The sequence below is a fragment of the Caretta caretta genome, chromosome 7 (genome assembly GCF_965140235.1).
Source record: "Caretta caretta isolate rCarCar2 chromosome 7, rCarCar1.hap1, whole genome shotgun sequence".
In the NCBI taxonomy this organism is placed as follows: Eukaryota; Metazoa; Chordata; order Testudines; family Cheloniidae; genus Caretta; species Caretta caretta.
Window position 1 is genome coordinate 95,181,486 of NC_134212.1, and position 16,008 is coordinate 95,197,493.

At 41.3% G+C, this 16,008-nt stretch overlaps 1 protein-coding gene across 4 annotated transcripts in view; it reads right to left on the reverse strand.

Annotated features, from left to right (window-relative positions):
- Positions 1-10,200: 10,200 nt before the first annotated feature.
- Positions 10,201-16,008, reverse strand: part of BTAF1 (B-TFIID TATA-box binding protein associated factor 1) — a 97,008-nt gene continuing 91,200 nt past the window's right edge. For all 4 annotated transcript variants that reach the window (XM_048858565.2, XM_048858563.2, XM_048858564.2 and 1 more), the window contains exons 37-38: positions 12,912-13,082; positions 10,201-12,585 (exon numbers count right to left, since the gene is read on the reverse strand). In XM_048858565.2, the coding sequence (XP_048714522.1) occupies positions 12,442-12,585; positions 12,912-13,082 (315 nt within the window). In that variant the 3' untranslated portion in view covers positions 10,201-12,441. The remainder of the gene's footprint in view (positions 12,586-12,911; positions 13,083-16,008) is intronic.

Sequence of the window (16,008 nt, forward strand, 5' to 3'; positions counted from 1 at the left end):
GGACACAGTACTCCAGATGAGGCCTCACCAATGTCGAATAGAGGGGAACGATCATGTCCCTCGATCTGCTCGCTATGCCCCTACTTATACATCCCAAAATGCCATTGGCCTTCTTGGCAACAAGGGCACACTGCTGACTCATATCCAGCTTCTCGTCCACTGTCACCCCTAGGTCCTTTTCCGCAGAACTGCTGCCTAGCCATTCGGTCCCTAGTCTGTAGCTGTGCATTGGGTTCTTCCGTCTTAAGTGCAGGGAGTTTTTCCTAACGTTCAGTCTGTATTTTCCTTCTGTTAATTTGACTCCAGAACTCCTAGTTTTATTCACTTATACTACGCCAAATAATTCATCTCCCACGTAAGGCTGATGTAAGTCAATTATCTGTAGATACTTGTTGCTTAGCCAAACTATACCTATTTAACTCTTTAATCTTTCCACAAGTCACTCTCTTTTCCTCCTCAATTGCTTTTGTTCCTCTCCTCTCAATGCCCTGCAATTTGAGAGTCACTCTCTGTACATCTAACAGAAAAAAAAAATAATACATGGACAATCATTTTGAGGTTCTGGTGGTCTTGGTTTATTTCGCCCACAATTATGCCTATAGGCAATTTCAGCATATGCAGTTATGTCCTTCAAACTACAATGAGCTCAACCTGGATGGACCCCATGCCTCTACAGAGGTCATTTCAAGATCAGGAGCTACAGCTTTTCGACATGTAACCACTTGATTTGCAGTTGCAACCAGTCAGAAATGCTGTCACTCCTGTGTCTGTATCGATTGTGCAGAGAAAAATAAGATAAGGATTAAAAATTTGGCCCTATGTGCAACACACAGTAAAGTACTACAAATAATACCTGTTATTTCCACACAGACTTGAAACCCTCATGTTTGTGATACACTGTGCTTTAAATATAAAGCAACGAAAACTGTGTGAAGAAATAACTGACTGTGCTAACGTTTTTCAGTGTGCTCACAAAAATCTCTGAATCATTTATCCATTTCATTCCTTGTTGTACACCATCAACAAGCATAAGCAAACAAGGGACAAAACTGCTAACAGGCTAGTTCAAATTATAAATATACAAGCTTCAATAACTCACCTAATTAGGCATTTCAGCAGTTTACTGAAATCCAGTAATTAGCGGAAAAAAGGGATATCTGTTTCACTCCAGATTACAAAAGTTCTGTTGGGTATGTGAAAGGACAGTGCTACAGCAAGACTGGGTATTGGGATCCTCAAACCATACACTCTTTACTTTCTAAAAATCCTATGATGGTATCTCATAATCCTAGACCTTGTGTTTTCTTAATGAGTTTAGTGCTGGGGGAAAGTACTGAACTGCCAGCAGACTACAGTCCTTTATCTACAGGAAAAATAAGGCATTAACAGTAGTAGTGCCAAGTTTCCCTATACTGTCCCATCACTTTATTTGACTCCTGACATGCAGCAACCGTTTCTAAAAGTGAGAAAATAGGGCAGAGATCCAGCCAATTCAGACACTGGCCTCAGAAACAGCCAACAAGGGTGGCTGTTTTCTGATGTGCACTCTTTGGACCCTGTTCAGCAAAGAACTTAAATAGATGCTGAACTGAAGTTATGTTAGTTTGGTCTCACTCCCGTTCCTATACATTTTATACTGTAATAGCCATCAGATGTTAACTAACTATGGAGCTGAGCAAGATTTAAACTGATGATACCAGATGCTGACCTGCCCAAAAAATCCAAATCAACCAAGGCCCAGATTCTCCTATGTGTCTGAGCTCTAATGGTCGTACGGGATAGGGAAAAGGGAGCAAAAGATAGAGTGTGTGTTTATTTATTTCCAAGTCTGCATCAGCCCCAGCATCACTGTAAGTCAGAGCACTGTAGGGGTTGCTCTAATCATTGGCTCCTAATCTTTATTGGTTTATATATCACTGACTTAAAAAAATATGGTTGCAGTACCACATGCAAATTCCTCCTGTTTGTGCATTTATTTCAGGCCTCTAATAGGCTTAAAAATAAGTATTTCTGGACTCTACCATACAATAAATATGTAAGGAAGCCTAATATGTTAGATTATAACATCCTTTTTAAACATCTCAGGTGTTTAAACAGTGCATCAAAAAGAAACAAAATGAAGTAGCCATTATTACCACTTACATGTTTTGTTACTCAAAACAACAAGCAAGTAAATGACGCCTTGATGTATTTTGGTGTGTGCCGCTGACTTGCATTCAGTGTCTTCACCTTTTAATTTGTCTAATTTAAATTGAAATATCTGAATTGTTGTTGCACAAGTCAAAGTTCACTTTGCTTCTTTTTTACAAAATTTAAATGAAGAAAAATACAAAACAATTTGAATAACTCTTGGAGAAAACAAAAAAGTGCAATCAGTGAAAAGCCGTGTGCATCAAATGGCAGGGTGAGGGGCTCTGGTGGGGTGGGGGTGAGAGAGCAGGTGACTCTGGTGCCAGAGGGGCTCTGGTGGGGGGACATCAGAGTTGGGGGGGCTGGCTTGTTGCGGGTGTCAGGACAGGTGAGGCTCTGGTGAGGGGGGCTCTGGTTTGGAGGGGTCAGGATGGGGAGACTCTGATAAGGAGGTGTGAGGGGCTCTAGTTTGTTGGGGGGCTGTTGGGGTTCTGGACCTCTGTATGGGGGGCCTCTGGTTTGTTGGGGTGTCGGGAGCTCTGTATGGGGTGCTCTGGTAAGAGGGGTGGGGGCTCGTTTGTTGGGGGTGTCGGAACAGGGTAGCTCTGGGTAGGGGACATGGGGTGCTTTGGTTTGTTGGGGTAGTCAGGGTGTGAGAGGCTCTGGTTTGTTGGGGGAGGGCACTTGCGTGGAAGTGGGGCTTACTTGGGCATCAGGCTGCTCCTCAGCAGCTCTGGGGTTTGGCCCCTCCCAAGAAGGGCAGAGCCTGCGATGTTGCTTGGGCACGTCCTGCTGGGAGGAGGCTCAGGTTGCCATGGGCTGGCTCTGCTGCTTGGGAGGCAGCAGGTGGCTCTCCCTACACTGGACCATGATCCCAACTGCCACCCTTTGACTGTGTCTGGTGAATTGGTTTGCAGAGGCCCAGGCCCAGGCCCAGCCTTGAGAGGGGCAGGAGAATCCTGCTCTCGTTGTTTAGAAGCAGCACATGGCTAGCAGGGTTGAAGGAAACTTGGGATTGGCAATACCTGTCTCTCAGCAACTTTCCTGCACAGACAGGCGGGAATTCCCCATGTGGCCCAGCCTCCCAGTATTCCCCAGCCGGAGGGAAGCCTCTGCAGGGTAGGTAGCACATAGGTTGTGCAGCCGTGCAGAACTGGCCCCGCACACCTGCCTCTAGTCTTGGGAGGAGACCAGCTGTGGAACTTCACTAGCTGGCCTCTGTCTCTCGAGCCGTGCAGCTTAGTGCAAACGGACAGCTAAGCTCAGCAGAAATTCAGCTTCCTGTGACCAGCTGACAGTACAGCATTCCTCTGCAGAGCCCAGCCAGCACACCCTGCTACATAAAACTACGATGCTCACAGCGTTGGTGAGCATTATTTACCCTGATGACTAAAGGAGGCTAGCTAGGAGGGAGTATTTTGCTTCTCCCGCATTTTCTGGCACGCTGCAGTGCATGCGACCACCATCTGAAAAACTACTTTTGGTATTCTACTTCCAGCAACCGTACTGAGCACCAGAGGTGCACAAACCACTTTGGGAACTATTGCTTGAGCTTATACCACTGGCATATCATCCTTAAGGGACCAGTTGCCAACAGCAGATTGGCACAGTTAAGCCACCTTCACTCCCCATATCTCATCTGTGTTGGAGAGGACAGGCAGCAGCTGGCCCACGAGCCAGCTCTACGCCAATAGAAAGATGGCCTTTTGCGGCTGCAACCAGAAACTGGTTTGTTAGTGGGGCACCTGAATAATAACCTGAATCTAGCCCCAATTATTGAATAGTTTTATTGCTGGTGCTGCTAGAGCATCAGAATGGCAACTGGGAATGTGGTTAAATAAATGTGTTCATTTGCTTCTGGCTCCAATGCAGAGGGAGAGAACTCTGATTTAAAGGAGTGGGGGAGCTGTTACAAGGTAAGGAGCTAAACAAGAGTTTGCAGTTAATTAAGCTTCAGAAATCAAAAGCTCAAAAGCCATTTATCAATGAAGACATTTTACAGGAGCAGAATTTAGATGAGTCATTAAATGTAACTATCATTCAGAGAAGTTTCCTTGGTTGAACTGATCAAAAATTAAATCAACTTTAAATCACATTTAACTGTTTCATGCTCAGTTTATGGTATTTAAAAAAAAAACAAAAACCCCAACAGAAACAAGTATCTTGAACTGACAATTACAAAATGGAGCCTACCCCTACCCGTAACCTGTTAAACCCAAGGTCCTAAAAGAAGGCAGGTTTCAGAGTAGCAGCCGTGTTAGTCTGTATCCACAAAAAGAACAGGAGTACTTGTGGCACCTTAGAGACTAACACATTTATTAGAGCATAAGCTTTCGGGGGCTACAGCTCACTTCATCGGATGCATAGAATGGAACATACAGTAAGATTATACACACACAAGTTGGAAGTTATCATACAAACTGTGAGAGGCTAATTAGTTGAGATGAGCTATTATCAGCAGGAGAAAAAAAACTTTTGGAATGATAATCAGGATGGCCCATTTAGACAGTTGACAAGAAGGTGTGAGGATACTTAACATGGGGAAATAGATACAATGTATGTAATGATCCAGCCACTCCCAGTCTCTATTCAAACCCAAGTGAATGGTATCTAGTTTGCATATTAATTATTCAAGCTCAGCAGTTTCTCATTGGAGTCTGTTTCTGAAGCTTTTCTGTTGCAAAATTGCCACCCTTAAATCTTTTACTGAGTGGCCAGAGAGGTTGAAGTGTTCTCCTACCGGTTTTTGAATGTTATGATTCCCGATGTCAGATTTGTGTCCATTTATTCTTTTGCATAGAGACTGTCTGGTATGGCCAATGTCCATGGCAGAGGGGCATTGCTGGCACATATCACATTGGTAGATGTGCAGGTGAACAAGCTCCTGATGGCATGGCTAATGTGATTAGGTCCTAAGACGGTGTCACTTGAATAAATATGTGGACTGCGTTGGCATCGGGCTTTGTTGAAAGGATAGGTTCCTGGGTTAGTGCTTTTGTTGTGTAGTGTGTGGTTGCTGTGTGGTGGGTGGTTGCTGGTGAGTATTTGCTTCAGGTTGGGGGGCTGTCTGTAAGTGAGGACTGCTCTGTCTCCCAAGTTCCGTGAGAGTGAGGTATCATTTTTCAGGATAGGTTGTAGATCTTTGATGATGCGCTGGAGAGGTTTGACTTGGGGGCTGAAGGTGTCAGCTACTGGCGTTCTGTTATTTTCTTCGTTGAGCCTGTCCTGTAGTAGGTGACTTCTGGGTACTCTTCTGGCTCTGTCAATCTGTTTTTTCACTTCAGCAGGTGGGTATTGTAGTTGTAAGAATGCTTGATAGAGATCTTGTAGGTGTTTGTCTCTGTCTGAGGGATTGGAGCAAATACGGTTGAATCTTAGAGCTTGGCTGTAGACAATGGATCGTGTGGCATGTCCTGGATGGAAGCTGGAGGCATGTAGGCAAGTATAGCGGTCAATAGGTTTCCGGTATAGGCTCATTCACCTGCACATCTACCAATGTGATGTATGCCATCATGTGCCAGCAATGCTCCTCTGCCATGTACATTGGCCAAACCGGACAGTCTCTATGCAAAAAAATAAATGGGCACAAATCTGATATCAGGAATCATAACATTCAAAAACTGGTAGGAGAACACTTCAACCTCTCTGGCCACTCAGTAAAAGATTTAAGGGTGGCAATTTTGCAACAGAAAAGCTTCAAAAACAAAGACTCCAATGAGAAACTGCTGAGCTTGAATTAATATGCAAACTAGATACCATTCACTTGGGTTTGAATAGAGACTGGGAGTGGCTGGGTCATTACACATATTGAATCTATTTCCTTAAGTTAAGTATCCACACACCTTCTTGTCAACTGTCTAAATGGGCCATCTTGATTATCACTTCAAAAGTTTTTTTCTCCTGCTGATAATAGCTCATCTTAACTAATTAGCCTCTCACCGTTTGTATGGTAACTTCCAACTCTGTGTGTGTGTAATTATATGTTCCATTCTATGCATCCAATGAAGTGGGCTGAAGCCCCCAAAAGCTTATGCTCTAATAAATGTGTTAGTCTCTAAAGTGCCACAAGTACTCCTCTTCTTTTTAAAAGAAGGCAGTATATGTTCCTTGCACTAGGAGTATGTTTGACAGATTGTAACTATTTATAAAAATATTTACATTCTGGAAGTCTCAGTCTTCATCCCGAGCAACAAGGCAGGCAAGGCAATATCTTTTATTGGATCAACTTCTGTTGGTGGAAGAGATCAGCTTTAGATGTGCACAGTGAAACACAGACCTCTTCTCAGCATTCAGTGTTGAGGTTTTTCAAGTAATTTGCTTAAACAGGAAGTCATACTTTCCAATAAATAGAATTTTAATTCTTTGATTGCACCGTGGCCAATATAACTGGTTCCTAAGTTTTGAACTTTGTCTGACTAGTGGATGGCAATGAAAACAAAATCATGGACTCTGCTGATCCCCAGTCTGGGAGTAGAACTACTAATCCATCCTCAGCAGAAGATTTATTCTAATTATAGAAGGATTACTCTGGCCCATTTCAAGAGAATAATACTGTGTAAAATAGTATGTGAATGGCTCTCGAAGTGGCAGCTTCACAAACATAATATCATGGAAAATTGCAATGCAATGACTATGCATTTTGTAATGGACATTTTGCAAGTATACCCTGCAAGACACTTTGGACGTAGTGTAATGAGTTCTCAGTTCCTTATGGCCATGACTCTCGCCTAACTTAACAAAATTGGATACAAAGTCTAATCAATTTAGAAAGATTCTGGATCGAGACAGACAAAACCACAAATAGCCTACAGGGGTTATGAAAATAATTTGTCCCATCTAAGTAGTAATTTAAATCTAGTATAAAGGTAAATTATGACACTCTGGAAATATTTTAAATGGAAGATCAGCCATCAGTGCCTCAAGTTTTAGCTATGAGGAACTCTTCAGAGACATTGGCTCACAGAGAGATGGTTAGTCTTGTCAGGACTTTACTTAGATCCAAGATCTGTGGTGGTTCCCAAACTAGAGAAAATGCAAGTAGTTTAAGAAAACTTGTTACGCTCAGACACTGTTACGCTCAGACACTGTAAGTCCACCTTTGTACTTACCTTCCTGATCGTAGCTCAGCACTCTTTGGTTGCAGCCAAGGATTTGGGTGTCTACATCCAAATCCTAAAAGGATTTCACACACTAAGATGCCATATGGAGTGACGTCAGGTCTAGATGGAAGACCTGACAATGGTTTGAGGTAACAGATCTGGAACTGTTGGCAACTGGTTTTGACAGTTCAGTGACAGGGCTAGTAGAATGTCAAAATTGACAAGATTAAGTTAGAACTGTAAGAATAACTTGGACTCTGTCTTCCTGATTTCATGGTGGGAGAAATGGAAGAATGAAGTCCCAAACTAATCCTGAGAAAGTAAAAAAAGAGCATGGAAAGATCACCACCACCACCACCCCCCACTTGAAACAAGTATCTCAGAAGATCTGGATTTGCAAAAGTCAAACACAGGTGTGAGACTACTGTTCTTGTTTTGTTTTTTGTTGTTTTTTTTTTTTAACTGAAAAAGCAAGAGCCATTCTCTTCAATACTCTTGGGGAACAATTTGTGTTTCCCCCCAAATTGCAGAACTGTGGCAAATTCGTGTTAAAGCAGAGGCCCCAGCAGATGGATCCATGAAAAGGGATAGAGAAGGTATCTGTGGAGGACTAGGAAGAAGAGTTGGGAGATGGCATGGAAATGCATCACTTAACTTTCCTGGAAGATTTCTAAAACAAAGTGAATTAAGTACACTTTGTGTGGCATGGAAAATGATTGTCCCCAGAATAACAAGAGAAGTCCTCTCTCCTTAGCAGCTGTGAAGACTGGCTGTGGACTCTTTGGGCAGTTGTCATATTTGCTGCCTCTCTCCTAAGGATGCAAATGGAGAAACTAAACTTTTCAATAAGATATTTAACATGCAGATGTAGTGCACATGCACAGAAACTTCGCTAATACTAGACTGGAAAGATTCATTTGGAACAATTACTGTATATACTCATTCATTAGCCCGTTGTTTATAAGCCAACCCCGCAAAAGATGGATAGGTAAAAATAGTAAAAAACATATGACCCTTTCATAAGCCGACCCTATATTTCAGGGGTTGGCAAACTTTGGCTCCCGATCTGTCAGGGTAAGCTGCTGGTGGGTCAGGACGTTTTGTTTCCCTGGAGCGTTCACAGGCATGGAGCCCCTCAGTTCTCAGTGGCTGCGGTTTGCCATTCCCAGCCAATGGGAGCTGCGGGAAGTGGCGCCATTTCCTGCAGCTCCTATTGGCTGGGAACGGCAAATCGCAGCCACTGGGAACTGAGGGGCTCCATGTCTGCAGACGCTCCAGGTAAACAAAATGACAATGTATTACAGGTTTCCACGGTATACATCCGATGAAGTGAGCTGTAGCTCACGAAAGCTCATGCTCAAATAAATTGGTTAGTCTCTAAGGTGCCACAAGTACTCCTTTTCTTTTTGACAATGTATTAGATATTCATTCAATGATTTCATAGAGTTTAAAATCATCAAATTTTGGTGTAGACCCATTTATAAGCCGACCCCCCCACTCTTTGATGCATCACTTTTTTACCAAAAATATTCGGCTTATGAACAAGTATATACAGTATGTTATTTCAAAAATTAGGTTATTTCAAAAATTGAAAAGAACTATACACATCCATATAATTTGCTTCTAAAATGGTACTTTCTGCCCCAAAGTGTTTTATAGTCTATGTTTTTTAATACCATGTACTTTAAAGAATCTCATAGACATTGACTCAGATTAGAATGTCAGTCTGAGCTGTAACCTTAATAAAAATTGTAATCCCAGATTAGTATCTTTTCGGGCCTTGGTTCCCCTCAAACTTGAAGTCTGCACCCTTTTCTGCTTAATTCTGAATACTTTAGACAGCTACCATTTGCAACATTTCTGAACAGATTAATGTTCATTACACATCTTTTCATTTACTAAAGTGTATAGGGTCTTTTTTCTTTGATTCCATTCATTGTTTTCTTGGTTCTGAAACTTGTCCGACTTTAATGTCATTCAATCTCAGGATTTAGTCAGATTGTTTAGTCTGACTTTCTATAAAAATGATTTGAACCAGTCCTCATTGGTGTTTACTGGTATTTCCTGCTCTGAACATTTTCTCTTAAGAATTATAATTTGTGCATACAATCCTCAAATTAACACAAACATTAATTTATTCCGGACTCCCCAGCTCTTGGCCGGGGCCATCTTGATGTCACATCCAAGAAGGCCACTGTCATAAGGAGGATTAGGGTTGCATAGCAACAAAAATGTGACAATGAGCAGCCAATTTAAAGCCATCATATGAGAGCGTTGCTAGGCAGTATCTTTCCTTCCCTATGGTGGTAATTAATGTAATGCAGTCCAGGTGACCATATGGCAGTGACAGGAGTAGAGCTTTGCAGTGCTCCAGCAAATTCCCATCATGATAAGTAGATTGGAATGCTTGTTGCTGCAGAGTTCCCCAAGTTAGTTTTAAATTAATACAATGTTTTATGGTTAGATAAAAACACTTCTTTACTGAAATTAAAGAAAAACATTTACTATCTTTTTCATCACTGATGTCTTGGAGCCACAGCAAGATTAATGCATAAAAGACTTGTCAACATTATCTTCGAATGCCTACAAAATTCATGCATAGTAATTCTTTAGCTACAACAATAGCAAGTCAAATATTCAAACAGAAGGACACCAAAGCTTATTGTTTTGAGATATTAGTTACACACTGTTCATCTTTTCTTGAACATGCAGTAGAAAAAAACCTAGGCAATGTACATGAAGGTACTTGCTATGCATCTGGGAGAGAAAGATACTTTATTTTTGCAGTGAACATTAACCAATCAGGATCATCCCTGCACCAAAACATTCACCACTAATGACCCAACTGTACTTCTCCATAGGACTGTTCACTATGCATAAAACTGGTCTTTCTCCATTCATCATTCTTTTCTATATATATATATTTTATATACACACACACACACACCATGTACATACAACATACAAAGAGTTATGTATTCCCAATTTTGTTTTTATTTTTTTTAATGGAATGCTAGTTTAATATTACAATATGGCAGTTTGTAACTACTGAAATATGTCAAATTCATTTCCAAATGCAGCAGAACAGTCTTGCTTTATAGGATAAGCGGGTTTTTTTATTTTATTTTTTGGGGGGAGGGGTGTTTTAACAAAGCAATCTGTTATTTTACATATTTGAGGTCTCTGATGGTTTTTAGTCTGACGCTTAAGTGCACAACAAGCTACAAATTGTAGATTATTTTGATATCTATACATATATCCTATATATGTATTCATTCAGACAGCTTTGTAAATTTATCTATAATTTAATATATTTATAAAATTGTGTACATACTGGTACATACATGCACATCTATAAACATACATACCACCTTTACTATTGACTCCCTTTTATAAAAAGCTGCTTAATATACAGCTACTGTATACGCACTCCCAGCTATTAAAGCCCTTTAGAACAGGGGTGGGCAAACTTTTTGGCCGAAGAGCCACATCTGGGTATGGAAATTGTATGGCGGGCCATGAATGCTCATGAAATTGCGGTTTGGGGAGGTATTGGAGAGGGTGAGGGCTCTGGCTGGGAGTGCTGGTTCTGGGGTAGGACCAGAAATGGGGAGTTCAGGGCATGTGAGGGAGCTCCGGGCTGGGGGGGAGGGGGCTCAGGCTGCGGGTGCGAGCTCTGGGGTGGGGCTAGGGATGAGGGATAGGGGGTGCAGGAAGGTGCTCTAGGCTGGGACAGAGGGTGGAAGGGGGTCAGGGACGCAGACTCTGGGTGACGCTTACCTCAAGCAGCTCCTGGAAGCAACAGCATGTCCTCCCTCTGGCTCCTACACGGTGGTATGGCCAGGTGCCTCTGCGCGCTGCCCAGTCCACAGGCGCTGCCCCTGCAGCTCCCATTGGCCACGGTTCCGGACCACTGGGGGCTGCGGGGTCAGCATGTGGAACCGCCTGGCTGTCCCTACATATAGGAGCCGGTGGAGGGACATGCTGCTGCTTCCGGGAGCCATGCGGAGCCACGGCATGCATGGAGCGGGGCAAGCCCTAGACTCCGCTCCCCGGCGAGAGCTCGAGGGACAGATTAAAAACATCAGAAGGGCCAGATGTGGCCCCTGGGCTGTAGTTTGCCCACCCCTGCTTTAGAATCTTTGTTACATGATTTTAACTCTAATGCTCGATTCCCTCAGATTGAGAGGAGGTATTTCTATGATGATATGTATGTATATCTAGATCCCTAAAGAAAATATTTTCCCATCTTCTGTTTAAGAGGTTTTAATTCATGCACTAGTACAGTAAACAGTCTCTTCAGCATGGATTTTAGAATTCTAAACAGTGCAAAATCTATTTCTGGAAAAGTTCTGTTTGTATATTTGTTCTTTTAGTTACAAAAAATATATAGGATTGAAACCTACTGAATACATAGGTCTCTGAATGGGGCTATATTCTAGCCTTATAGATAAATTAAAAAAGCACACCCTCTTAATGGGATGCATAGGTGGCCTTAAACAGACCATTTACCTGTATTTAGTATAACACATTAGATTAAAAAGTTGAAATCAACTGCTCTCAAAGTGATGTCAAAAGATTGAAGAGCATTATATATTTATATTCAATATACAGAGATGGGCACACATAAATCTAGTTCCATTTAGTTTCCCACCACTCTTTCTAGCTTCTAGGATTTGCCATTAGTGATGTACATCTTGAAATGATCTGAATGAAAGATCATTATAACTTGTTAAGCTGAAAAAAATCTTACTTTTTAATAAATCATAAAAGCAAGTTATGTTTAAAATAAAAAAAAATGTACACGAACAACCTGAAGTACTTACTGAAACGTATCTGTACAAAACTATAGATACAGCAAGGAACAACGGTGGACTTATTTCAAAAGGAAGTAACACTTGTTAGCATATGTAAAACTTGCTGGGTTTTATTCCTCTACCAAATAAGAATTTGCATCTGTTTAGCAAGTAAAATTCAAACCACCTCACAATATGTTTACATTTAAAGTTTTATACAGTGCAAATATTTAAGACAGAATAACTCCCCCAGTGAAACATATGACACTATTCAGTGTCAGTCTTTTGCTGATTCTTCTTTCAAGAAGTCTATTTACATATTGAGCTATAGGTTCACTATATATGCTTTGAAATTTGCTGAATATCAGCAGAAAAATACGTGAACTAGCAGCAACTGAATCAAGAATGTAAGATGGTTACTTGAGTGAATGCATAAAGTTTTCTAGACTGTATTCAGAATCATACTGTTCTGGATCCCAAAGTTCTCCCAGATTTTCAAGAACTGCTTTCATAGAGGCTTTCCCAGAAGAAGAAGTATCTGCTTTTTCACTTTTCCCATCCTTAAAAGAAAAAATGGACACATTTAAACTAAGATAAAAAAAAGTGTTTTATAATATTTATCACAAGCATCTTATTTCTTCCTAGTTTCCCTTTACACACATTAACACAGGAACACCTCTGAAAGATTGATATTCGTCCTTTCTGGAGCATTATGGAGTCCATTCCAAGAGGATGAGGGTAATGGCTCCTTGGGAAACATCTTGGTGTTCATTATTCTATTTCAAGTGCTTGTTTGACCACTAATTTTAGGATTCACATCACAGCATTTTTTATGTTCACGCCTCTAAATGCTTTTTAGTAGATAATTTTGCAAATGGTTCTTTACCTTGTCAAGAGTGAATAGGTCAAGAAGCTGATCTGTTCCCATGCTTTGTAGGCTTGCATTCTCTTGGCTAATCACTGTATTTGCAATATTCATTTTGAACTTCTGCAGACCCATAATTTTCTCTTCCAGAGTTCCTCTCGTTATCAAGCGATACACATTGACAACACGTTTCTGAAAGGAAAAATTCTCATTATACAAATATTAAAACATGTCAATACATGGTTTTAAACGTTGATTACAAACCATGGTATGGGATAGAGAGGATCTGGGTAGGAGGCAGCTTTTAGTGAGTGGAGCCACACAGGTAAAGGCAAAAAAAAACAGTCCCAAAAACAAAGTGCCAACCTGCTCAGACAGTGCTCTCTACTGCCTTATAGTGATTGTAGTTAGATTTCTTAAGACTCCCAGCTCACAAGACACGGACCAGGCACACAATGTCCTTGAGGGAAAAGGGAGAGTCTTGTTTTCATCAGCAACATTTCTACTCATTCAGGGCATGATCCTGAATACACAACTCCCACTGAAGTCAATAGGTATTGTAGATGCTTGGTACTTCTCAGAATAAGGCCTTTACACCCCACTTCAGCAAAACACAAGCACATGCTTAAATGCTTTTCTGAATTAGCGTCTTTACAAGCAGTATTTCTAGAGATAGTCAATTTCAGGCCTTTGTTGATAATGGATGCAACAAGGGATGTTAAGTCAAGATGAGAACAGTACATCATGAAAAAGTAAGTGAAATGAAACTTCCAACAAGAATACAGACAAGGGGAAAAATAATGAAAAATAATTTCACCTGAGGCTCTCAAAAGTGCTTTACAAGCATGAATTAAACCTCAAACTCTGAGATTCTTTACAAATAGAGACCTGAAGCACAGCATGTTTAAGTAACTTGACTAAGGTCATACAGTTAGCTCCAGATTGTCCTTTTGGCTCTGCCAAGGACTATCTCCCGATTCTACATGCTAGCCAAAGTAAAATGTTCCTTTCCTCATTCAGGTGTTTGATCAAGCCTAACCATACTTGAAAAAATAATACTAAAACCATATATTACAAAGAGCAAGCTCTGGTGTTTTCTGTTATGCAGGCTTATACTAATTTATCAAGTGAGAGAAAGGAAAATTATCAGTAAGAAATTTTCCATTCTGCTAGCAGTATCTCCCACAATTCTTGACTTTTGGGCTGCTTTGTCTCTGCAGCTAACAGAGGCGGAGCAGATTTTTGAAACCACATGGTCTGGTCATGCCTCCCTCCCCAGTTCCTGCCTACTTCCAGATGAGTTATTCCAAAGCTGTAAAACTTGCATATCATCATTAATAAATATTACAGAGATAATGAAATAACTATACACGTTAGACCAAGAGATACAGTCCTATGGTAACGATTTCACTTAATGTCTGATCTTTGACTTAGGAGCTATCTCCAGTGAGTAGAATTGTGGGAGATGATGCTAGCAGAAAGGAAATCATCAGTAAAATTTTTCATTCTGCAGCCCAGCATCTTCCACAATTCTTGACGTCTGGGAAGCAGCAAGCAGTAAACAGATGTAAGGAGGGTTATAGAAAAGGTCAGAAATGGTCTCCCAATCTAGAATATTTGTTTAAAAAGGCAAAATCATTTCCAGGCCTCCACCTGCAGAACCTTCCTGCCAAAGGATGCCTCTGCAGAGGACAAGAAGTCTATCTTTTTGTACTTGATAAAAAAGTGGTAGCATTTGACTAGGTGGCAGTCTCATGGATTAGATCGTGTTTTACAGGGTCATTCAAGATGGAGAACTAGATGAAAAAAAGATGGGGTGGAGCCCATAATTAAGATGGGGTGGAGCCCATAAAATGCGGTCTTTGTCATAAAGAGGTTTCGGGAGTGGCAGCGTTCCCTTAAGGCTTTCCTCCTGTGTCACAGTTCTATGGCTTCTCAGGAGAACACGTTGTCTCTTTGCTGGTATTCTGTGAGAACAATGGCCAAAAGGAACACCTTTGTCTGAAGGTCGGTCTGTACTCTTTTAAAGGCACTATGTGGCATTGGGACTGTTAAGATTTTACTGTATCTGCTTTGAGTGGCAATGCACCTTCCAGGAATGGAGCCATAGGTGGTGCTTGGTCGCTGAGCGGGGGTCATGGCTTTGGCTGAGAATCTCATCACATCCACTGAGGTGTCAGCAACAATTTACACTGTTTCCAAGGAAACTCTTTAAAATACAGACAAAGTCATGGTAGCTCTGTATCCTTGAGAGCGCTGAGATCTTCCAGCCACGACAGAGATGCCATTGCAAAGGAAGCAGCTGCTAGGAACAGGTAGGCTGGAGAGACCTCTATGTTTTTTGGCGGTTTTTTTTGGAGAGTGGTCTCCATTTTTCTACCCATGGAGTTCTTAGGGTAGAACTCACCTTCTGAGGGGATAATATATCTCTAGTCAGGAACACTACGGCATCAACTTTTGGTACATCAGTAATTGGGATTTTTGATCTCTGGATCGTACAGAACCTAAGATAAATTTCTGTTAATGTGGTTCTCCTTGTCTGGCTTATCCCATTCATCCAGGATTACTTCCTTGAAGGAGGAATGTAGAGTAATTGTGGCTACAGGGGAGGATTTTGAGAGGAGAAATTTGCTCAGAGGCTTACTCTGTTTTCTTCAGGCTGATCTAAAATAATCCATTTCTTACACAGAGGGATCTTTGCTGAGGTCTTTTCCCAGTTCTGATTGGATTCAGAGCCCAACAATTTATCAATCTCTATGGAGGAGGAAGAGGAATCAGAAGATTCACACCACCTAGTTATTTTATGCTTTTTCCTCCCTGTTTTTGCTTTCTTTGATTTTTTAAAAAAAAAAAAAAACTTTTTTAGCTTGCTTAGAAAGTGTACAAGCTCTGTTGCTGCTTTGGTGAAGCTTTTTTGTGGCTAAGTCTTGCTGAGGGCCTAAAGTCCTCTCTTGATTTCAGGAGTTCAGTAACTCAGCCAGAGATTATGGATCTGCCAGACGTTACAGGAGTGGGTGAGCAAGGGGCTACACTGTGGTTTGTACTGTGCAGGAAGTCAGACTAGATGGTTATGATGGTCCCTTCTGGCCTTAAAATCTGCAGAGGACAGCAAGTCCAC